The 26,641-nt window shown below is 39.6% G+C and overlaps 1 protein-coding gene across 1 annotated transcript in view; it reads left to right on the plus strand.

Annotated features, from left to right (window-relative positions):
- The window catches only part of LOC133564161 (TSC22 domain family protein 1-like), a 61,615-nt gene that overhangs the window by 1,712 nt on the left and 33,262 nt on the right, over nt 1–26,641 (plus strand). The window contains exon 1 of the mRNA XM_061918302.1: nt 1–1,576. This exon is cut by the window's left edge and continues 1,712 nt beyond it. Within this exon, the coding sequence (XP_061774286.1) occupies nt 1–1,576 (1,576 nt within the window). The remainder of the gene's footprint in view (nt 1,577–26,641) is intronic.

Consider the following 26,641-nt stretch of genomic DNA (forward strand, 5'->3'; position numbering starts at 1 on the left):
TGAATCAGCTTCAACAAAATCTCAACTCGCACATCACTTTTAGTGCTACAAACACTTCTGTTGTTACGGTTGCCAGTGCCTCTGGAGGGCCAGGTCTCCCAAGTGGGATTCAGACTAGACATGGGTCCGCTGTGCTGCAGTCCATGAGTACGCCTGTTACCGTTGCCGCTATTCCTGCCCAACCTGCCCCAACTCCTGCACCGGCAGTCGCTACCACCAGTTCTCGCTTCAGGGTGGTGAAGTTGGACTCAAGTTCTGAGCCCTTCAAAAAGGGCAGATGGCTATGCACTGACTTCTATGACAAAGACACCCCGAACTCCGCCACCTGCTCATCGATGTCTGATGCGGGCTCTGGCAGCATGCGCCAGTTTGTCTCTGAGAACTTTGTTGGGTGCACAGAGAGGGAAAGCACAAGTAGTAGCTCCGTGAGCAGTACTTTAAGTACAGTGAGCCATTATATGGAGAGTGTTGGCAGTGGAGAGGCTGGGGGACCCTCAGTTGCTCAACATGCACAGGATTATGCCTCCCCTCCTCAGGGTTTCCAAGCAATCATCCCCTGTGGGCTAAGTATGGGTGTGTCTCACACTCAACCTCACTTGAACCCTCAAGACATCACCCATTCACACATCCAGGCCAGCATGGCTTCCTCAAACAATAACCAGCCTGTACCCATGCCTGGCCACCCGATCACCAGTGGACTGCCTTTGCCCCACCTACCCCAGCAACAGCTCACCTACGCGCAGGCAGTTGCAAATCAGCCCACAGGCTCCACACAGGGCTTAGTGAGTGTTCAGCCACACCAGCTTGGTTATGCTCCTCTCACCCAGCCACCATCTGCAGCGTCAGTGCAGATGAGACCCCCTGAGTATAGCCAACCACTTCAAGGCATCCCCCAAGCTCTTTTTAACCAAGGTGTATCAAGTTCTTCTGGGCAACCTAATGGAGGATGCCAGGTGATGGCAGGCCTGCAGCAGTCACAGACACTCCTCCAAAGTCAGCCACAGCAACCCTCATCTCTTCAGGCCACCACCTCCAATACATCTTTTCACGTCGGAGTAGCAGGTCAACCGCCTCCTAGCCACAGTTCCCATTTGGATTGCCCGCAACAGAAATCACAGAACCTTCCGACACAAATCCAGAACCTTGGTGTTTGCGCCCAGTTGCCCACTACAATTCAGAGCCAGGTGTCTGCAGCCGGCGTGCCTCCATCCAACCCTCCGATTGATCACAAGGCCCAAGTTCTCAATGTTGGTAACAATTTAATGCACTCACAAGGTGTCCCCCAGAGTGTGTCCCATGACCTAAGCAGTGCCCAGGCCCTGGCTCTGGCCCATGCTGCTCAAGCTAGTGCACTCTATGCTAGTTTGCCCTCCTTCACAACCACTGAGCTACAGGATGCTCAGCGACTCCTCCTCCAGTATCCATCAGCTCTATTAGGATTGCCGAAGTGTTCCGGAGGAGACCCAGGATCGGGATCAAGTACTGGCCAGAATCAAGGAGCTGAAGGCAACGCCTCCATTGCCAGTGCCTTAACTGCTTCAGCCGGCCTCAAGACTCTGGATGGAGAGGAAGATGGGTAAGAGAATTATTTTTTTATGTTTTATGCAGATGTATGTTGTTTGTGTATGGATTGTACTTGCTCGCTTTAGCTTCGTAGTTTAGTCGCCGTTTCAAGTGGCCGTCTCAACGTTTAGTTTAGGACGTGTTTCGGAGATGAATGTGCATTCCCGGACACATTATTTTCCCAAACAAATGTTCCTCCTTCTCACAATGACAGCATTTTATTCATATTTATGCAAATTTCACTGATACTATTTTGCGTTTAATAGTCTGTTTTAGGGCTGGGCGATATGGCCTTTTATTAATATCTCGATATTTTCAGGCCATGTCACGATACATGATATATATCTGGATATTTTGCCTTAGCCTTGAATTAACACGTGATGCATACAAACACACCAGTATGATGATTCTATGTGTCTACTTTAAAACATTCTTGTTCATATAGCAATATATATGCTAATTTTAAGCTTTCCTGCAGATATGGGAAATCACAACAAAGTCAATTTACCATAAACAGTTATCAAGCAGTGGCACAGACATTCATGTCATTTCCAAAACAGAAAGTGCAAGATTGTCAGAGACATTTTAAAACAAGCTACGAGTGCACTTTTGTGCATGATGTCACTAAGATGACATATCAAAACAACACTAAATTAAAGTGCACTATTATTACTTTATTACTTTATTAGTTTAAAACTAATAAAGTGCACTTTTGTGCATGATGTCACACAAGATATTTCAATAACTTTCAAATAAAAATGAGCTGCATAGTAGGAAATCAAATAGTGTATGTCCTTCGCTATGTAGTAGGTTCCTGCGGACGTTATCTCCTTCTGTTTTTGACTATTTTCTTCATACAGTGTTGATCTGGAAATGGTTGCTTCGGCATTTTGTGGGTGTGGCACCGGCCGGAGATGTCGACATGCAAAGTTTCACGCACTCTTCATTCTCTAGCGGGGGACTTTTCAAGTCGTGCTACAAAATAGCTGTGCTGCTACTTTTTGTAGCAACACTTTTGCCGCCTATTTGTCATATCACGGTTGTCTGTTCAACATCTTTCCGCTCGAAGCCAAACCACCGCTAGACGATGGACCCCGTGCTGTTTTTCTTGGGAATTCATTCTTCATTTGTTACCAGATTGATTGATTAAAAATGTTATTATTTGATTGTACAGTTCATATTCCGTCCAATTGACCACTAAATGGTAACACCTGAATACGTTTTTCAACTTGTTTAAGTCGGGGTCCACGTAAATCAATTCATGGTAAATTGGTAATTGGTAAAATGGTAGATTCGCACCTTCTTTCTCTCGTATTACCACTCGCACCACACCGTTAACACCACAGCTAACGTTACCCATTCCGCTACCTCTCTGCTCCGCGAGAGTGTGTGAGGTTGCACGCGTGACAGTACGTGACGTATGTAAGAAGGTGTGCTTGTTTAATGTCTCTGTGAGAAGGAGAGAGTAGAAAGAGTGAGAAAAGCCTGTAGTGTAATGCAATCCATCCATCCATCCATTTTCTACCGCTAATTCCATTTGGGGTCGCGGGGGCGCTGGTGCCTATCTCAGCTACAATCGGGCGGAAGGCGAGGTACACCCTTGACAAGCCGCCACCTCATCGCAGGGCCAACACAGATAGACAGACAACATTCACACTCACATTCACACACTAGGGCCAATTTAGTGTTGCCAATCAACCTATCCCCAGGTGCATGTCTTTGGAAGTGGGAGGAAGCTGGAGTACCCGGAGGGAACCCACGCATTCACGGGGAGGACATGCAAACTCTACACAGAAAGATCCCAAGCCCGGGATTGAACCCCAGACTACTCAGGACCTTCGTATTGTGAGGCAGACGCAGTAACCCCTCTTCCACTGTGAAGGTAGTGTTATGCCCGCAGCTATAAAAGCAACTGCGTGAGAACTTATACTCAAATATCACGTTATAGTCATTTTCTATGTCGCACAGAGACAAACCCGCGATATATCGAATATATTCCAAATATCGCCCAGCCTTAGTCTGTTTTATTGGCCAGTTTTGTGACTCCGTCTTCGATTATGTGAACGTGGAAATCCTTTGCCTTTCTTATTTTGTTGATTTTAGTGATTATAGATTAGTCATACTAACTCTTTGTCAAATAAATAAAAAATAGCAATCACGATTAGATCCCGAACTTCTAACAGATATGCTCTTTTTTTTTTCCACTCATTCGTCACTCATCCCTTTCACCGTCACAAGCCCTGGAATATGCATGCATGTTGCACGGCCTGTTAATCATTTTTTAGTTTATTATATTTTGATGATTGTGAGAGGCCATATTCCCAATTGAAATCAACATTTTATTAATTGTCCAGCCCTAACCTTTACCGACTGTAGTAATCAGCAAACCATAATCAGGCTATAACTACTATCTGTCGGCCTTTTGTCAATGTGACCTAATGCAGGGCTCATCTGGCTGTGACGTAGCTTGTCTTTATCAAGAGACTTCATTGATTTGACATTATTTCTAGCCTGCCTACTTGGCTCCTGGCAGTATACATTACACAGCAGAATTTTGTGCTGTGTGTACAGTTTGATGGTGTCGTAATGCAGGCTACAACATACAGGTAAATTACCTTATTATAGGTCGATGTAACTACATATCTACAAAGTGATACAACAGTAAATTAGTGAAATAATTTTTTTCCCTAAGAATGTTTGGTGGTACTTTCTGTAGGTGACTTTTTGGAAGAAGAGATGCTGATTTACTTGTTGACATGAGAAGTGTGGTGCATTAAACCTAAACACTAAAAGCTTATTGATTACATTAAAAGCTTGTTCTCGTCACAATCACTCTAGTGTCCCTCTTCTCCAATCACCACACTTTGTTGTTGTTGTATTAAATGTAATATGTATTGAAAGTAAACAAAAAAGAGGAGTTATAATCACCTTGCAACTGTAGCATAAAGTGGGTTTGCTTAAAGATACGAAGGCTAATGGTGTCTAGCCAGGTTTGCTTGTCTTCAGTGGTCATGGATACTAAAGGTTGGCTACTGTTATCACATGACGTTTAACTCTGAGGAATGTGAAGTCTTTGGGGATCAGGTGGATTATTGTCTTTGATAAGCAGAATTTGGGCCAACCTAATGCCCTTGTTACAATTGAGAAGATTGTCTTCAAGAAATGTGCTCACGGCTCGCTTCTTTTCGTTTTATTTTTCTGAAAAGTGTTTTATGTCATTCATAACCAAAGGTGGCGTAGACCAGGTGAACTGAAACAAAATGACTGCGCTCTCAAAGCACCACCGAAGATTGTTCAGTTTTGGTTAATTTGGGCAGAGCCAGTAGTCCAAAGCGGTAGTCTTTTGCCTAAATGAAGACCACGTTTCCCATGAGGACTAGTGCAAAGAGTGTCAAACTGACACAATAATAGCACAATCATTCAGTAAGGCTGATCTTTCCACAGTAGGAACTTACATATTTTGCTCCGATTTTAAATTTGTGGTTTGCAGTCATCGCGTTGTTTTCTTCATATGGTACTTTTGAGTTTGTTTTGTGTCTCGTCGTGCCCGTGGGAAACTGCGAACTATCAAGCCGGTGGCCATTTATTGCAACCGGCAATAACAGTAGCATTATCATTTTGATATTAGCATCAAAAATTACTTACAAGTCCAGCAAGAACAGAACCAATGCAGCATCAATCGGAAATCCCTCATCTTTAAAGGGGAACATTATCACAATTTCAAAAGGGTTAAAAACAATAAAAATCAGTTCCCAGTGGCTTGTTGTATTTTTTGAAATTTTTTCCAAAATTTTACCGGTCTCGGAATATCCCTAAATAAAGCTTTAAAGTGCCTTATTTTCGGCTCTCTGCGAAGACACTGGCCATCTCCCTGTGACGTCACACAGTGCTGCCAATGTAAACAAACAATGGGAATACCACAGCAAGATATAGTGACATTAGCTCGGATTCAAACTCGGATTTCAGCGACTTAAGCGATTCAACAGATTACGCATGTATTGAAACAGATGGTTGGAGTATGAAAATATTGAAGAAGAAACTGAAGCTATTGAGCGAATAGCTATTGACGCTATTCATAGCCATAGCATGGCCGAAATAGCTGCGTTAGCATCGCCGGTAAAATGTGCGGACCAAACGATCAGGACTTTCGCATCTTTTGACACTGGAGCAACTTAAATCCGTCGATTGGTAAGTGTTTTTTTCGCATTAAATGTGGGTGGAAGGAAACGTAATATAGTTGCAAATGCATCTACAGGTTATCCATACATCTCTGTGCCATGTCTGCTTTAGCACCGCCGGTAAATAGCATGTTAGCATCGATTAGCTGGCAGTCAAAATCAACAAAACTCACCTTTGTGATTTCGTTGACTATCGTTGCAAATGCATCTGCAGGTTATCCATACATCTCTGTGCCATGTCTGCCTTAGCATCGCCGGTCAAATGTGGAGACACTTTGGCACATTCAATGGGGGTCTGGCGGCAGACACTTTCGCATCTTCGGGCCAGTGGTGCAACTTGAATCCCTCCCTGTTATTGTTGTTACACCCTCCGACAACACACCGACGAGGCATGAAGTCTCCAAGGTTCCAAAAAATAGTCAAAAAACGGAAAATAACAGAGCTGAGACCCGGTGTTTGTAATGTGTTGAAAATGAAAATGGTGGGTGTGTTACCTCGGCGACGTCACATTCTGACGTCATCGCCTCCAGCGCGATAAACAGAAAGGCGTTTAATTCGCCAAAATTCACCCATTTAGAGTTCGGAAATCGGTTAAAAAAGTAGATGGTCTTTTTTCTGCACCATCAAGGTATATATTGAAGCTTACATAGGTCTGGTGATAATGTTCCCCTTTAAGGGAAAAAATGTAGTTGTTGGCAGGTATGGCAAAGAGACTGATCAAGATTTTAACACATATTGTAGGTCGGAAAAAATGAAGAAAAAATTTAAATATTTTTTTATATTTTTACACAGATAAAGACTGATTTCCGTCTATAGACATGCCAAATAGACGGATATTTGTTTTTCTTCATTATTAGTATGAACTGGTCAGCTTTTTCTCATTACAGGATACCTTAAGCTCAATTTTTCCATTTTTGATGCTTTTTTCGGCGCCATGAAGAAAGCTACGTTTCTTGGGTGGCCTCGCGAACCATCAATTTGATATAATCATACATTTGACCATTTGTAGTGTGAAACATGTATATAAATGCCAAAATACAAAAATATAGTATTAATTATTGAACTCATATGAAAGAGTCTTTTAATGTGTAATTACAGTTCCTCATTGCCTTGATTCACACATATGGTGGAATATGTACATCCATTGGAGAGCATTTTTCGCCAGAACTCCAGCAAATAATGCTATCACTCGATGTAAAAACGTCTATTTAGCACAGTAGTTAGATGTGAGTCTTTCTTGTGCATTTCCAGGGAGATAAGTAGAGTTGTGTGTTGTGCAAACGTCCAAAGGCGTAAGAATGAATTTAACTTTGGAGCGGTGGAAGTACACATACTGTATTGGTAACTGGACAGATCCGTAAAGAATAAGCAGAAATATGTGATGTAGGAATTAAATAAACATCGCAAAACAATCACAAAACACTGTCACATGAACTGTTATTTTAAAGAGGTGACCCACACAAAGTTAAATAAAAACCTATTATGTTTCCTTTTTGATATCAATTTAAATCACGAAGCAGTTTGGCCAAAAAAGATAACGTCTAATAAACAAGCTTTGTTCTTCTCCAACAACACCATGTGGCTCATTGCACAAAGTATGGCCAACAAAAATAGGAGTGATATCTCTCACATCTAGTACACAAGCTTTGCACCTCACTGACAACTCAGCGGCTGTCACTGACAAAACATCTAAATGTTTTTTTTATTGGGAACACTGACAAAGTTATCAATTAAATAACAGACGAGTGACCATCCAAGGAAACAAATGGCAAAACGTTATGAACAGGTTGTGGCAACATTCCCTACACACGTTTTAAAAGATCGCCTACTGCATGTTTCCTCACGTCCTTAACATTCTCAGAGTCACAGCAGGTGAGTCAAGGAGCTCCAGTGACACAACGCTGTTTTGCACTTACAAAATGAAAGCAAAAGCTAATATTATCCTCCCTCGGGTATTATTTTTGGGTGGGACAAATGTTTCTGTTGCCAATACGTCCACACCTGGCGCAACCTAATAACAGCAGTGTGGGCTTTAACGCACGCCGAGACTCCACAGAAATGAAGCAAATCAAATAAAGTGAAACAAAGCCATCGGCTGCAGAAACCCTGGGAAAAGTGTGTAAATGTTAATGTCAATACCAGCAATAATGTTAATGTTTCAGGTTGGCATGGTGATGGAGGTTTGTTCTCATACACCACGGTCTCTGGTAGTGCTTGTTTTGATATGCAGCAAAGTCTGCTTTTCAAACGTTAACGCCCTCGTATAATCGTGGCAGCTAAAATCGTGATAATGATTAATATTCGATAAATTGTGCAGCCCAGTTCTCTCCAAAGGGCATGCACCTGGGGATAGGTTGATTGGAAACACTAAATAGGCCCTATTGTGTGAATGTTGTCTATCTGTGTTGGCCCTGTGATGAGATGGCGACTTGTCCAGGGTGTACGCAGCCTTCCGCCCGAATGCAGCTGAGATGGATGGATGGATAATTGTGCTGCCCGAGTCAATATCATGCCTTGTGAATTGATATTACAACATGTAAAAATTATCAATCCATAATTGACCGAATTGATCATTGCACCCAATCCTACTCATTGTAATTTACATCCACCAAAGTCTGAGTGCTGTGCAGCCAAACTGTTTTAATACGAAAAATGGCAGCGGCTGGGATACAGTTAATCCTACAACCTTCTGTTAGTCATGGCACAGAGCATACTTTTAAAAAATGTTACGTTTACACTTCAGAATTCTTTAACTATTAAAGTATTTAAAAAAAACAAAACATTGTTTAAAATCAAAATTACATCCATTTTAAAAATACTTCGGAAAAAAAAAACAACTTTAGAAACTTATTTGCCATTGATCAAACTTGCCTAGTTAAAACATTGTCATTTATTTGTTCATAATAAAATGCTAGCAGCAACAACTACTGTATAACCACAAAGACAAAAACAGTGGGGGGCTGACAAGAGAGTTCCCTTTATTTGTTTAATCCTGCTTTAAAAAAAAATGCAAAATACCCTAAACAGTTAGTCGGTTTTGATGCAACTTTAAGGAAATTTAAAAAAAGGTATATGTAAGAAGTTATTAAATTTTCGAGGTCTAGATTCAGGATTTCTAAAGGATTATTTACTATTGGTGTATAGGGACTGGTGGAAGTTTGTGTTTTTCTACTTTTAAAATTGAAGTTTAAGGTTTAATGCAACAAGCTTCCGTAGCTCAGCACACAATGCAGAGCGACAGAATAAGTTAGCAGTCAATAATTGCTTTCTTAAGAGTTTGGCGACTATACACCAATAAGAAAAATGCTGTTTAATGTCAATTTTGTTTAGTTAAAACACTCAATAGTTAAAGGTTCGTACAAGATTAAAATGATTGTGGTGCTAATTTTGTGTTAGCCTGTCAATAGAATCAGCATTAGCATTAAGCTAGCTGCATCGTATCCTGTATGGTTGCATTGCTTTTTTTCCCCGTATATACCAAAACTGTATGGTTGATTTAACATGATTTCTAAAGGTATGTACACTACATGTATTTTTCTTGGTGTGCTGAGTTTCACAGACACTTCATTGTGGAAACTAACAGTCAACAGAACTGATGACCTAACTGCCAAACTAAATTATATCATTCAGAAACGGCAGAATACAGTACACAATAAAAAACACGAGTATTTAATAGTCCCTTGTAGAAATAAAATACCGGTAAGCAGGAACTACGGATGCAAAAATAATGAAAATTTGAACGGAGGGAGATATTTTCCAGACCTACAGATATATGCACAAGTTTTTGTGAGAAGAAATTAACAGTTCACACTTCGGCTGAAAATGTATACACTACCAAAAATATACAAATCTATTGTAGGGAATATGATTGTGTCAACTGATGTTTATTTACTGAATTAACTATAAATTGAGAACAATTACACTTCATGCTGTAACTCTGACCCATAATATGTCAACTTTTCAATTATTTCAATTATAGACAAAAAGCAACTTAAACATTCTGAATATTCATCCATCCAATTTTTACCGCGTGTCCCTTTTAGGGTCGCGGGGGTGCTGGAGCCTACTCCACTGCATCCGGTCGGAGGGCGAAGTACACCCTGGACAAGTCGCCACCTCATCACAGGGCCAACACAGATAGACGGACAACATTCACACTCACATTCACACACTAGGGCCAATTTAGTGTTGCCAATCAACCTATGACTTCACAAAATGAAAAAAAAAAACATCTGTCCAACACAACATTCGTAAATGAGGCCAATAGAACTAAGTCAACAAGAGTCTCCATTGCTGAGTAACATCTCTTGATTGACCAAAATAAAATAAATACAATTATATTTTCCTCTGACAGTAATAAAATTGTAAAAGTGCCTGCCTGATAGAAAAGGCAACGTTCAATTGTGGAACAAAGAAATCACGGTTCAGATAGTAAAGTGCATTTGTTCCACTAAAAATCCTAAAGGTAACTAACCACATAAACCATGAAGTAAGATATACACAACTACTTGTTTTTTCAGCTAGTTATTTTGCCCTATTATTGTTTCTTTCAAACTCCTATCTCTTATCAAAGGCATTCTAATCACTCCTGTGGCTTTACTTCTGCAGCGGTCTCAGCTACAAACACCAGGTGTCAGCTTGGCAGCTCAGGCAGTTTTGTACTAATTCCATAAATAAATACAATGCTTAATTTTATGTGTAGAAAAAAATAAAAATAAAAGTTGGTTAAAATGCTGATGTTGATGTCAAATAAAAAGTATCAACCATGAAGAGAGCCCGAACTTCTGTAGACGTGGTTGTTGCCACTCAAACGCTTAGTCATCCATTTCACCGTCACAAGCTCAGGAATTTGCATTCACGTTCTGCGGCCAATTCATCGTTTTTTTATTATAATATAATTATCGTGACAAGCCGAAATCTGAATGATTGACCAGCCCTAATTTCTCATAAGTGAAATAAAAAAATAGTGGCAAGTGAAAGAATGTATACAACATTGCATCACTGCAAAGTGCATTAAGTTTCCTAAAGTGCAAAATAATAACAGTAAATATGAAAGATATAAGATAGGTTGTAACGTACGGCCATTTTATTGTGAAGTATGAGCTTGTTTTTTCTGGCAGACTACAACTACAATATCCATCCATCCATTTTCTACCGCTTATTCCCTTTATTGGTGTCGCGGGGGACGCTGGCGCCTATCTCAGCTACAATCCTGGACAAGTCGCCATCTCATCGCAGGGCCAACACAGATAGACAGACAACATTCACACTCACATTCACACACTAGGGCCAATTTAGTGTTGCCAATCAACCTATCCCCTGGTGCATGTCTTTGGGGAGGAAGCCGGAGTACCCGGAGGGAACCCACGCATTCACGGGGAGAACATGCAAACTCCACACGGAAAGACCCCGAGCCTGGGATTGAACCCAGGACTGCGGGACCTTCGTATTGTGAGGCAGACGCACTAACCCCTCTTCCACCGTGAAGCCCACAACTACAATATAATCAATTAAAAACAGTTTCAGTCAGATGTTTATGTTGCATGATCTTGATGTAGAGTGGTTCACTTCGAGCACTTAAATGAGCCAGCAAGTGGGCGCCTTCATCGTTGCCAACCAAAGTGGCAATGGCTTTTTTACTGGATTTTTATGCCTACTTTATTAATTGCAGTAAAACTAGCGACAGTTAGTATTACAGCTTTAAATTCAAAGTTATTGTAAAACTCTGCTTGATAACCGCATTTTGATAAAAATCAGGCATTAGTGCTATTGCTCAACTACTGGAGAAGCAGGCTAGCGTTCTAATTACTAGTTAGCGTAAATGCTAATATGCATACGAGAGAGAGGGACATTGAATAGTTGAATGCAATGAGGTGGCGACTTGTCCAGGGTGTACCCCGCCTTCCGCCCGATTGTAGCTGAGATAGGCACCCGCGTCCCCAAAGGGAATAAACGGTAGAAAATGGATGGATGGATGGGATGAATAGTTGAATTATTTTGAAACAAACATGACTGCAAGATATTTATTTCACGCTATGAATCACAAATTGCTATTCAGGTAATACAGGGATTGGGTTGCCTGACCCCCCCGCTTATTTTCAGTCTTTGTCATTAAGTTCTAATCACATGCCTGCTTAATATATGAACTATATGATAACAAATCGCATGGCGTCACTTACAACCTACCTCAACACTGTTTCACCTAACATAATCAAAAATTGTGATTAGTGATCTTGAGTAGGGATGCACCGAAATTAAAATTTGTGGCCGAAGCCGAATAAAATTTAAACGCTTGGCCGAAGGCCGAATACCAAATAATGAATGCAGTTTTTCACATTTTTTTAATATTGCATAAACAGCCTAGAATAAATATTTACACATGTTTTTCAAATAAAGTAATTTTTTATTGAATATTGACATTTTTTTAATAATCCAGTAGCCTTTGCTTTTCAAAAAAAGCACAAAGTTTTTCATTTATATTAGGCCTTCAAACAAAACATGCATTCCAAAAAAAAAAAAAGTGCATTAAAGTGGATAAACCCACAACAAAGGAATTGTCCTTTTGGCAAAAGTCTGCTTAGCCACAGTAGATATGCTAATAATGTAAACAGAAGGCTCAAGTAAATCTCAATTAAGTGTGTGCTTGTAACCTCATACACTTATACAGGTAGCCTACACAACAGGCTAATAATGTAAACAGAGGCCCCACTAAATCTCAGTTAGGTGTGTGCTTGTAACCTCATACACTTATACAGGTACACAACGTATCCCAACGTCACCGCGTCAAAAAATTGCGTCACACGCCACTATTCGGCCTTGTTTTTAACTCATTCCACCGAAGGCCGAACGTGGCTTTTTTTTGCCATATTCGGCCGAATATATTCGGTTACCGATTAATCGGTGCATCCCTAATCTTGAGTAATAATTGTGATTTAAGGATTGATGATTAATTTTTGTCAATAATCGTGCAGTCCTGCTATTGATGGTCATTTTCCTCCACGGGTGTGAATTTGCCACCATGTCCAAATATCCCCAAACCTGTCCTAAACCTTTTTGCTACAAATTTGTTTTTGTCTGTGCCGTTTTTAAGTCTTGTGACGTCACCCAGACATTCCGCGCAGTTGCCTACCATTTTTTCAATCCAGCACAGGGAGAATAAGGGCTAATAGTGAGCATGTCTGCCCAAACGTGGACCGTTACAAAAAAGTTAGCCTCATAGCTGAAAGTTCTGCCTCATTTTCTGCTTTTGGAGTTTATAGGGGCCCAATGTTATCCCAACAGAAGAGTCTTTGGAAACTTTTTGAAGTGGCATAATATATTTTTGATGTCTCAAATTTTAGTGGTAAAGTTATTATTGTCATATATGTGTGATTTTAAAGAGATGATATGGACTTAAATGTCATTCAGCATAAGTGATTGTCCACCTGTTGTCCTTATTCTGCCAAAACAGATTTGTTTTGCAACAGGTGAGTCAAGCATACTGTTTTATAAATTTTTCTACACATATTCCTGGAAAGACAGGGAGACAGTTGGAGTAAAGAAAGACAAGATATGACACAGACTTCAGTATATATTCATTATGGCTGTGCTGTTTAAAAAGTAGAACAGTTTTTGGTGATGTTTTATCAGGCAGTTAGAAAGCGGTATAATCTTGCCCCTGGCATTGCAGAGAGCCAGTGCATGCTGGACCTTCAGCTCATTGTTGTAAGATCAGTTTGATCCCCACAATTCACACACAGAGGAAGTGACCCAATCTGACCCAACACAACTTAGTCAGGTCTACTGGAGCCAGTTGAGACTATGAGGACACAGCGGCCGGGACCAGATAAAACCAGCCAAAGTAGTGTTGTGCGCTGCTGGTCCAGCTTTGTTAAATTCTCCTTTTTGCTTGCTTAGTAAATATTTTGTTGTGGGTTTAAAGGGTAATTGCACTTCTTTTGTAGTTTTGCCCAACATTCACAATCCTTATGTAAGACGAGAACACATTCAAAGGCGTTACATACAGAAAGTACGAGTTGGCTAGCAATGCAGCCAAAGGTTCTGCGCATAAAGCACTCTTAAAAAAAACATGCCAAAACTACGAACTATACTCCTTTTACATCTCGTGACCTGAATTTTAACCAGGCATTAGCAATATTATTATTAGCATCGCTGTGATCACAAAGAGCTTTTGCTGCTATATTGACATACTGAGCTGCTGCATCGCCTCTGAGTTGGTAAAAATTAATTCTCGATTATAAATCATGCCTCACTAAATAAAAGTTTATGGTCATAAATCAAGAAGTTGGTCAATGTTGACATATACACTTGGGATAGGTGAGAAAGACATACAAATACGATTGTTTGCAACCACTTTTTAAAATAAAACTTTGAGGATATGTTTGATTATTTATCTAAATGGGAAGATATAAAAATCCCATAAGTTGGTATCCTATTGAGAACAGACATTGTACAGTAAGTGATTGTTTTATTATGTCCGTAAGTTGTATTTCTTGTATACTGCAGTGCTACAGATCATCCTCCTTATATTCAGGATCGAAAATATAAAGTTATGGATCACCATTTCTCCCAAATTAGTCTTTGTTGCTGTTTTGACTAAAATGAAGTCTGCTATGATTAGTAGTTTTGTTTTTGATGGAGGGAAAAGTGAGCTTTATGATGCGCCTTTCAAATTACTACGCCACCATATGCTTAAAAGGAGCAAAATTCATAAATATCGCATGTTATTATGAATGAGCCTGTTACTCCTTTAGCATTAACTTTTCCTGAATTGACTCAGTTACTTTATGGAGGACACACACACACACACACACACAACACTGAGTTGTCTTTGTGTCATCACAATGGAGGCTAAAGCATAGTGGTTCTTGTTTACGGGATCGTAAGTTCGTTATAACTCGGATTCTATCTTCAATCTGACCAATGTCTATCTATTCTAAGTTATTTTAATGTTGACGTCGGATTTGATTTTCTCTAAACAGTCAGTGGAAACCATTATAGTAAACTGAAACTAAATATCATTAAATAAAATCTCTGAACCGCTGAGACTAAATCTGTATCAAGTTGTAGTGACTTATTTGTAACATCTGTTTATTGTCTGTCTCTTTCCATGTGTTGTCTCTCAGTAAACAGTATTGTTTTCACTTGGAGTGCAATGGGATTACTAATGACTTCTAATGGAGGATAATGGAACAGTATGTTAACCCTTTCATTTAGGAGAAAAACAGATGTCCATTCCCACCTTGTGACTCGCTGCAACATAATGACCACTTGAACCATCTCGTAGGTTCCAATGTAATAGCTTTATAAAAAGTTATACCTTTTACGACAATGACACTTGTAATTGTCAGAGTCAGCAATAGGAGCGCCGTGTGTCTTGTGTAGCATGTTTCGCTAGTCCTCGTCCTACGGGGATGATACTTCTATGAAACATAGTTTATTTGCTGCCAGGGAGGAGAGGACTATTGACCTAAAAGTGGCTTTGCAGTGTGGACGGACATTAGCTGTACCATGAATTGATTAACGTGGACCCCGACTTAAACAAGTTGAAAAACTTATTGGGGTGTTACCATTTAGTGGTCAATTGTACGGAATATGTACTGAACTGTGCAATCTACTAATAAAAGTATCAATCAATCAATCAGCTGCTAGCAAGAGTGCTATATTGCGTTGTGGATGTTTGTTTCCTTGTCGTATGTTGCGGAATACTACTAGAATATATCAACATGCATTATCACAATATAACAGTATTATAAGCCAGTGGTTCTCAAATGGGGGTACGCGTACCCCTGGGGGTACGCGTACCCCTGGGGGTACTTGAAGGTATGCCAAGGGATACGTGAGATTTTTCAAAAATGTTCTAAAAAAAGCAACAATTCAAAAATCCTTTATAAATATATTTATTAAATAATACATACATAAACTGTGTAAAGAAATGCAACAATGCAATATTCAGTGTTGACAGCTCGATTTTTTTGTGGACATGTTCCATAAATATTGATGTTAAAGATTTATTTTTTTGTGAATAAATGTTTAGAATTAAGTTCATGAATCCAGATGGATCTCTATTACAATCCCCAAAGAGGGCACTTTAAGTTGATGATTACTTCAATGTGTAGAAATCTTTTATAATTGAATCACTTGTTTATTTTTCAACGAGTTTTTAGTTATTTTGATATCTTTTTTTCCAAATAGTTCAAGAAAGACCACTACGAATGAGCAATATTTTGCACTGTTATACAATTTAATAAATCAAAAACTGATGACATAATGCTGTATTTTACTTCCTTATCTCTTTTTTCAACCAAAAATGTTTTGCTCTGATTAGGGGGTACTTGAATTAAAAAAATGTTCACAGGGGGTACATCACTGAAAAAAGGTTGAGAACCACTGTTATAAGCGATCGTCGGCCAAATTTGCATAATTTATATGGTATATGCAACCCTTGTTTGGTACATGTTTTGTCAATGGCAACTTAATGACTCTACTATTCACGTTAGCATTTAAGCTAGCTGGTGAGCTAGCGTTTGCTTGCTTTTCCAATAAATAAGCAGTGTCAGCAGTCTGAGTTGATAAAAGTGCGATTTTCAACCCCGGTTTTACGATTATTCCAATTCTAAACGATAACACCCATCTGGAGTTTTTCCGTGGTATTATCATTAATATCGTTGATCGCTACATCCCTCGCATGAATCAATAAGTACCATACAAATATGCTTGTGTAAATGAGGAGTGACAGCTATACGAGAACACGTGTAGAAACTGTATTGTGTTGGGAGCAATGTTGGTTGTAGTTTGTGTAAGGAAGGAACCGCAAGTACTTATCCTTCACACATTTGGGATGAAGTAGTCCGTGTCACCAAATGAGCGGCTGAGTGTCAAACATGTCAAGAGCATGTCATGAGAACAGCAACATGTCAAGTGTTTGTTGTAAGATGGGGTAAAAATAAAACATTTAAACGAACTATACTCTACGCTAGGGCTGGGCGTTATGGCCTTTTACTAATATCTCGATATTTTTAGGTCATGTCACGATACACAATGTCTCGATATTTTGCCTTAGCCTTGAATTAACACTTGACGCATATAATCACAGCAGTATGATGACTCTGTGTGTACCTTAAAACATTCTTGTTCAGACTGCATTAATATATGCTCATTTGAAGCACTCATGCAGAGAGGGAAAACCACAACTAAGTCAATTTACCAACACTGTATTTATTAAACAATTAAGCAGTGGCACAAACATTCATGTCATTTCCTAAACAGAAAGTGCAAGATTGTCAGAGACATTTTAAAACAAGCTATTGGTGCACTTTTGTGCATGATGTCACTAAGATGACATATCAAAACAACACTAAATTAAAGTGCACTTTTTGTACAGAAGGCCACTAAAATAGTTTAAAACAAATAAAGTGCACTTTTGTGCATGATGTCACACAAGATATTTCAATAACTGCCAAATAAAAATGAACTGCATAATTGGAAATCAAATAGTGTATGTCCTTCGCTACGTGGTAGGTTCTTACGGACGTTATCTTCTTCTGTTGTTAGCTAGTTTTTTCATGTGATGTTGATCTAGAAATGGTTGGTTGGGCATTTTGTGGTTTGTAGCACCAAACGGAAATGTTGACATGCTGAGTTTTAAGCACTCTTCATTCTCTTGCGGGTGACTTTTCAAATAATGCTACCAATTATCAGTGGTGGTTTTTTTGTAGCAACGCTTTTGCCGCATACCTGTTCGACCTCTTCCCGCTTTAAGCCAAACCACCGCCAGACGATGGACTCCCTGCTGTTTTTGTTGGGAATTAATTATTCCTTAATTTGTTACCAGATTAGCACCTTCTTTCCCTCCTATTACCACTTGCACCGCTCCGCTAGCATCACAGCTAACGTTACCCATGCTGCTACCTCTGTGTGTGATGTTGCATGTGCGACAGTATGTGACATGCAAGAAGGTGCGCTTGTGAGAAGGAGAGACGAGAAAGAGTGAGAAGAGCATGTAGTGTAATGCCCGCAGCTAAAAGCAACTGCGTGAGAACGTATACTCCAATATCACGATATAGTCATTTTCTATATCGCACAGAGACAAGCCCGCGATATATCGAAAACGTCCCTTGACTAAATTATTAATTAATTTAATCGTTTTAGTCAACATGGATTTGTTTTAGTTCGTTATTGTCCTATTTTAGTCAGGGGAAAATAAGTCGTTGACAATAAGAAGGACAAAGCTATTTCAAGTCAACAAAATGAACACTGCTGTGGGCATAAGTTTATGCTCTTTGCTAGCCCCCTCCTCTCTAGGGATGAGCGATAAATCACATTTTCAATTATATTGCGACGTGAGCAAGCACTGTTTACTAATAGCAACGTGTGTTAAGTATGTGTTCCATAAAAATCAGAATCATCATAGGTCCCCTTAATCAACAATGGGGATCATTTACAAAACGACTGCTAGATTAGTTTTCTGATATCATTTATAATGAGGTATTTTTTAATAGTCAGAACTCCTGTCTTTATGACAGTCCTGTATTGAGCAGGTGAATGTAGCCCAAAGGAGTTATGTCATAGCCAATGTCTCGCAGATGTAGGCCAACATCTCTCAGCAGACGACACGTTATTCAGCTTTAGACTGTAAATGAGTTGCGGCCCAATCAACAGCAGCAAAGTAGCGTGCTCAAATGTTTCCAGCACCGTAAAATCCCACTGATGTATTTTTCAGTTGTTGTGGCCTGGCAGTGTCATGCCGCTAAACACGCTGGCAATGTGCTGAATCATACCGGGAATTCCTGTGGCCAAAACACTGTCCAGTTAGATTCCAAATTTACACACACCAGCAGAGAATGACTGGTTTATTGATGTGTTCTATTCCTCTTCTCTTCCTTAGTTTCATCTGCAGTTCAGGTTTCACTGGTCCTGTTACAACATTACAATTAATCTCATAAATGGGGTAAGACTGGACACACTAGATTCATTCAAAATGCATTCAAAATACATTCAAGATGCATTCAAAATCAAGTTGTTTATTCTTTGGATTACAACACTTGCACTCCACTGTTTATTTATGAGTTGTCTCAGGTTAAGGTGTCTGTTGCAGACATTCTGGAAAGTCTCTTTCCCTCTAGGATTTTTTTTATAGTCTTATAGCTTTGTGTAAGATAATCCCGTTCACAATGCACATTGTTGCTCAAAAAGGAAATGTTGGAAGCTGGAAGTTCAAGTCTTAAGTAGTCTAGCAAGCTGCTTTTCCATGTATTAATTTAAAGGCGTCCAGCATACTCGTTTGGATTTGTTCTCACTCCACGAAAATGGGACAACAAATTTCTCTTATTCTTGTGAAAATACATCTCCATGACCCTTAAAGTGAGACTAGATGCACTCTATGACTTGCAGTACCACTGAAGAGTTAGTTTCACTCACTTAAAGTGAGACTAGATGCACACTATGACATGCAGTACCACTGAAGAGTTAGTTTCACTCACTTAAAGTGAGACTAGATGCACACTATGACTTGCAGTACCACTGAAGAGTTAGTTTCACTCACTTAAAGTGAGACTAGATGCACTCTATGACTTGCAGTACCACTGAAGAGTTAGTTTCACTCACTTAAAGTGAGACTAGATGCACACTATGACATGCAGTACCACTGAAGAGTTAGTTTCACTCACTTAAAGTGAGACTAGATGCACACTATGACATGCAGTACCACTAAAGAGTTAGTTTCACTCATGGGTGATTCACTCTTCAGTCGTTTCAGTTTTGTAAACAGTGCAGCACTGCCCTCTGCTGGGACTCTTGTGACATTAGTCCTCAGACCTAACTGCCAAACCAGCCTTGGGACTATCTGCCAACCGGATGTTTGGATGATGAAGTGAAATTTTTAGATGTAATTTAGATAAAGAGCTATGGACCGAGAGGTATTTATAAAATCATACAATGGACTCTTTTTGTTTCGTGGGTTTTGTCAGTGCCTTCTAATTTTGTAAGTCTTTTGAGTAGTGCTCAGCATTTGTTATGCCGAGGTGTACCCCGCCTTCCCCCCGAATGCAGCTGAAAAAGGCTCCAGCGACCCTGAAAAGGACAAGTGGTAGAAAATGGATGGATGAATGGAGGTTTAGCTGTGGAAATAAAGCACCAACTAGGATTTTACAAAAGGTGTATCCAATCCCCTTTTTTTGTTTGAATTTGTCGACACCCGGCGGTATAGCTCGGTTGGTAGAGTGGCCATGCCAGCAACTTGAGGGTTGCAGGTTCGATTCCCGCTTGTGCCATCCTAGTCACTGCCGTTGTGTCCTTGGGCAAGACACTTTACCCACCTGCTCCCAGTGCCACCCACACTGGTTTAAATGTAACTTAGATATTGGGTGTCACTATGTAAAAAAGCGCTTTGAGTCACTTGAGAAAAGCGCTATATAAATATAATTCACTTCACTTCACCCCTGTCTAAAGAAAACCAACATTCTTAATAGGGAACTGCACTTTTTTTCCTTTTTTTTTGCTTATCATTCATAATCTTTATGTATGACAAAAACACATGTTTTTCTTTTTTTTAAATAGTATAACTTGTAAGTAAACGTTCACATAAGTCCGCTAACAATGGATAAAGCACTTTATATAGAGGCTGTAAGTATATATGTAACATTCATAATAACAAGTAATATCAACGTATTTTAGTAATTTTAAGCAAACGGTGGCCTATTAATTTCAGACACATCACAACCTTTGCTTTTCCTTGTAACAACAACATTACTAATCATGGTAGACTCCATGAGAGACGACAAAGAATACTTCGGGACAAATTATGATCCAGAGCTTTATATTTTTGATCTTGACTATAAGGATGATCTACACGTCTTAGAAGCTGTGTGCTAAACAGATCCAGCTTTGGTGAAACACAAAGCATCATGTAGCACTGTTGCTAAGTGCTAAACAAGATGTAATAACTGCAAACATAATAAAGCACTCACTTACTGAACAATGTCTGCCCTCACTGGGATGCTGACTGGTGGGATGTTCTTTTATATCGTTTTGTTTGGATGAAGAATTAATTCTAATGCAAGTAAAAAAAAAAAGGGTGGTGTATATGAGCATCTTTTCATGTCTTTCTCGCCATCTCCGGATATAATTTGGATGTCAAAGTTGACCAACTTTTTGGTGTATGGCCACAACCTGATGTAGGAAAAAAAGTTCACCAACTCAGAGGCGATGTAGCAGCAGCAACAGCTCAATGTGTGAAGTTAGCGCTCTGCGATCATGGCGCCGCTATAAATAGGCTGTGTTAGCGCTTCTAATAACAATATTGCTATTCAGGTTACGAGATGTAAATGGCATATATGGCGCGGTTCTTTGAAGGTTTTTTTTAGAAGACTTTATGGGTGCAATAGTGTACTCCCATTAGTTGCTTTATAAGCCACTTCATACTTCATACACAAATTAGAGTGCAAAAAAATCTGTTCTTGTCTTACATCCAGATTGTTAATGACAGGGAAAATTTTAAAAAGCGCAGTCAATATCACATTTTCTATAAACAACATTTTTTCACTTACACCCGTAACCACATAATGTATGTATATCATTTTGAATTATTATTTGGTGCTGGTCGGTGATGCAGTCTGGTCCCAATTATCAGCCACTTTTCTGTCAGTATGCCTGAGGTATATGGAGGTGAATTTATGTCTTTATTACAAAGCTTTTTTGACTCTGAAGTTATGTCACAGAATTTGTTTGAATTCTGTGAACATTTATTTATTTAAATCAATCAATGTTTATTTATATAGCCCCAAATCACAAATGTCTCAAAGGACTGCACAAATCATTACGACTACAACATCCTCGGAAGAACCCACAAAAGGGCAAGGAAAACTCACACCCAGTGGGCAGGGAGAATTCACATCCAGTGGGACGCCAGTGACAATGCTGACTATGAGAAACCTTGGAGAGGACCTCAGATGTGGGCAACCCCCCCTCTCTAGGGGACCGAAAGCAATGGATGTCGAGCGGGTCTAACATGATACTGTGAAAGTTCAATCCATAGTGGCTCCAACACAGCCGCGAGAGTTCAGTTCAAAGCGGATCCAAGACAGCAGCGAGAGTCCCGTCCACAGGAAACCATCTCAAGCGGAGGTGGATCAGCAGCGTAGAGATGTCCCCAACCGATACACAGGCGAGCGGTCCATCCTGGGTCCCGACGAGCGGCCCATCCTGGGTCTCGACTCTGGACAGCCAGTACTTCATCCATGGTCATCGGACCGGACCCCCTCCACAAGGGAGGGGGGGACATAGGAGAAAAAAGAAAAGAAGCGGCAGATCAACTGGTCTAAAAAGGAGGTCTATTTAAAGGCTAGAGTATACAGATGAGTTTTAAGGTGAGACTTTATTTATTTTTTTACATCAACTTATGCTGACAATTTAATTGAATAATAACGTATTAATAAAAAAAAGTTTGGTAAAATTCAGTGTTTAATAATAATAAAACATTTAAACATTCTTCTAAAAATGTGTATAAAAATTCAGTGAAAAAAAAAATTCAAGGCAGAAATTGCGACCCAGGTAAATTAAGACTGAAGCAATCGATCTTGTCTCATAACCAGCCAATTAAATGTTAAGATTGAAGTCACATGACACGGGTCTTACAAAGAGGCAGGTTATGCAGCACTTGCTTACAAATTCTCCTTCAATGAAATTGTCAGCATAATCTGATGTAAGTAAAGTAAAATCACTTTACAAAGTTAAAAAAAAAAAATCAGTGACATAAATTCAGCGTCTAAAAAAAGACTTTGTAATGAAGACACAAAAAAACCTCTATACATGTCAGATGTGGTTAAAAGTGTATCTTACCGACTGAATGAAACATAAGTTTTCACTCTTAAGCGCTTTGGGTGTCTTGAAAAGCAGTATACAAATAAAATCATTGTTAGCATCATTATTCTTTTCTTCCAAAAGTAGAAACTTGAATCCATTATTAATGTGTGTTAATTTTCACTTTTACCACCAGATGGCACTACACACCAGCCCCCACAAAGACTTGCTGTTTATTTAGTCTAGTGTTATATTGTTGTTAGTTCATTCAGAATCAGTCTTTAGTTTTAGTTTTGGACAATCTGGAGCAAGACTTTTGAACATGACATACTGACACACACACACACACACACACACACACACACACACACACACACACACACACACTCACACGCACGCACACACACACACAAAGTTGGTTTCAAGTGGGGTTGGACAATTATGGCGTTTATGATAATCACAATAAAACAATTATTCATGAGAATTTATTGCACAACCAAAACTCAAATTGAAATATAATTTAAAAGAACAGATATGTAGTAACAAATTAAAAATAATAACGGCAACAACAATAAATTAAATAGCTATATTTAAAAAATAAAAATCAGTGTTTCTTTTTTGTTTTTAATGAATGTTTTTTATTTCACCACCATAATGTGTATGCTTTTGTGTCATATACATTTTTGCAAAATGAATCTTATTAAAGGTGCTATACATATGTGAATTATATTTAGAAAGTAAATTGTGAATTATATAGCGCTTTTCTCTAGTGACTCAAAGCGCTTTACATTGTGAAACCCAATATCCAAGTTACATTTTTAAACCAGTGTGGGTGGCACTGGGTGCGGGTGGGCAAAGTGTCTTGCCCAAGGACAACGGCGGTGACTAGGATGGCAGAAGCGGTAATCGAACATGGAACCCTCAAGTTGCTGGTACGGCCGTCCTACCAACCGAGCTACACTGACCCATGTGAACAATTATAAACAGTATTTTAAGTCATCATTTTGTAAATGTGGTAATATGTGCTTTAAGTACATTATGTTTGCGTACGGTATTTTTTAAAACCTTTATTTGGTTGGCACAGCCAGACCGGATGTTTTATTGTGGAGGGTAAGTGTGCTGCTTTTCTGAGCTTGGCATGCGAGAAGACTTTAGGCGGGTACATTTTGAAAAAAAAGAACGATTGCTGTCCTGTTTGTACACTGATCTTACATCGATGTCGTTCACCACTACACAAACAGATGAGACGTGTTGGAGGGTGTATGAATTGTTCTTGCTAGCTTTAGCTTCTTGCCTACGCATTGTTTACTTTAGCATGGAACGGTTAAGTGTTTCGGGGATGAATGACAATTTCAGTCACATTTACAGCAATATCCGTGATATTCCGCATTTAACAGTAAATTTTGTTTTTATATACTAATTCTGTGATTCCGTCCAGGCCCTAAGTAAGGTTGGCCGTTCTATAAATAGTGTGCAGAAAGTGTCTCAATGGAGTGACTTTTTTTAGAAGCTCTCAAGGAGCGTTCACACTAGGACTGGGTATCATCATGTACCTCGCGGTACGATAATATCTTGATATTTTGCCCACGATAACGATAAGATCACGATACAACGATTATGCGATACAGCATGATTTCAGTGTCACTGAAGAAATTCAAAATGTATTGACTGCACTGAATCCATCCATCCATCCATCATCTTCCGCTTATCCGAGGTCGGGTCGCGGTCCACTTCACCAAAATATTTTCTGTCTGTGCAAATTAAAATGTTTAAAAAAACAAAATGCATGCAGAAAATATACATTTCAGTGCTACTGAACTTCTATGTAATCATTGACACATCAGTGCTTAACAATTAAAATCAAATTGTTTTATGAAAACTGGAACTTCACTGTATATAAAAAATAAACATTTCAGTCAGTACATTACATTATCAACAACTGGGTGGTCTTATGAAAACCTGAGAACACATTTTAACTTGTACTTACCACCCTGTGTAAAGATTAAATTAAATCTGCACTGTAGACTGCACATACATTTCAGTGCTAATACTAAGATTTGTTCTTTGTAAACTTGACAACGTGAGAACATTTAACTTGTACTTAGTATTTAACAACTTCCGTCATGTTTAACCTTAACCTGTACTTCACACACATTTCAAAACAGCATGTTCTTCTTCAGGAAGAGCAACTGGTCAGCATGCTTTACAAATAAAGCAAGCAATGGACTTTGTAATGCTGGCAGCCCTGGGGGATGCAGAAGGGAGCTTTGCTTTAAATACGGTGTTGATTGTAGGCTGGCTAACAGAAACGTTAGCATTAGCGTCGCTACTCGCCCTTTCCTCCGTGGCAAGCTCAGGATGATGGCGGACAAGATGGCTGTGCATGTTTGTTGTGTTGCCCGTGTACTTGACCTTTGCGAGACAGTTCTTGCAGATTGCAAACTCTTTATCAAGTGTTGTTCCATTGTCTGTACTTTAGACATAAAATTTGCCGGTGCATCTTTCACGTGTTTTTCTCTGCTATTCGCTCCTCCGCTTTGCACCATTCCCTCCCTCCATCTGCTGCTGCTACTTCTTATTCTTCTTTTTCTTCTTCTTTCCTTTCAAAAATCCTGTCCTTATTCTCAGTTTCTGTGACTACAGACTTACAGTAGGCCTGAATTGGTCAACTGGAGTTAGGTGTCATCTTCTGTTTGCCATGCTGTGCATTATTCCGCCCAGTCTGCACATGGAGTGCTGTGTTTTCTTTGGCTGCTGATCCCTCTAATGCCAGTTTTCACCCCACATTACTCAAAACTGCTGCTCACACTCTTATGTAATTTTGTGTGTGTGTGTGTGTGTGTGTGTGTGTGTTTAAAGGGGAACATTATCACCAGACCTATGTAAGCGTCAATATATACCTTGATGGTGCAGAATAAAGACCGTCTATTTTTTTTTAACCGATTTCCGAACTCTAAATGGGTGAATTTTGGCAAATTAAACGCCTTTCTGTTTATCGCACTGGAGGCGATGACGTCAGAATGTGACGTCGCCGAGGTAACACACCCACCACTTTCATTTTCAACACATTACAAACACCGGGTCTCAGCTCTGTTATTTTCCGTTTTTTTTAAATATTTTTTGGAACCTTGGAGACATCATGCCTCGACGGTGTGTTGTCGGAGGGTGTAACAACACTAACAGGGAGGGATTCAAGTTGCACCACTGGCCCGAAGATGCAAAAGTGTCTGCCGCCAGACCTCCATTGAATGTGCGGGAGTGTCTCCACATTTTACCGGCGATGCTAAGGCAGACATGGCACAGAGATGTATGGATAACCTGCCGATGCATTTGCAACGATAGTCAACGAAATCACAAAGGTGAGTTTTGTTGATGTTGACTGCCAGCTAATCGATGCTAACATGCTACGCTAATCGATGCTAACATGCTATTTACCAGCGGTACTAAAGCAGACATGGCACAGAGATGTATGGATAACCTGCATATGCATTTGCAACTATATTACGTTTCCTTCCACCCACATTTAATGCGAAAAAAACACTTACCAAAGTTGCTCCAGTGTCAAAAGATGCGAAAGTCCTGATCGTTTGGTCCGCACATTTTCCCGGCGATGCTAACGCAGCTATTCGGCCATGCTATGGCTATGAATAGCGTCAATAGCTATTCGCTCAATAGCTTCAGTTTCTTCTTCAATACTTTCATACTCCAACCATCTGTTTCAATACATGCGTAATCTGTTGAATCGCTTAAGTCGCTGAAATCCGAGTTTGAATCCGAGCTAATGTCACTATATCTTGCTGTGGTATTCCCATTGTTTGTTTACATTGGCAGCACTGTATGACGTCACAGGGAGATGGCCAGTGTCTTCGCAGAGAGCGAAAATAAGGCACTTTAAAGCTTTATTTAGTGATATTCCGAGACCGGTAAAATTTTGAAAAAAAATACAACTGGCCACTGGGAACTGATTTTTATTGTTTTTAACCCTTTTGAAATTGTGATAATGTTCCCCTTTAAGTGTCTTCATGCTCTGGTTCTCGACACAGATGTCTGCTACCAAAGACAAGAGTCTAGACTTTTAGCTCTACTGTTTAGTTTCTCCACTT

The sequence above is a fragment of the Nerophis ophidion genome, linkage group LG13 (genome assembly GCF_033978795.1).
Source record: "Nerophis ophidion isolate RoL-2023_Sa linkage group LG13, RoL_Noph_v1.0, whole genome shotgun sequence".
NCBI classification, from domain to species: domain Eukaryota; kingdom Metazoa; phylum Chordata; class Actinopteri; order Syngnathiformes; family Syngnathidae; genus Nerophis; species Nerophis ophidion.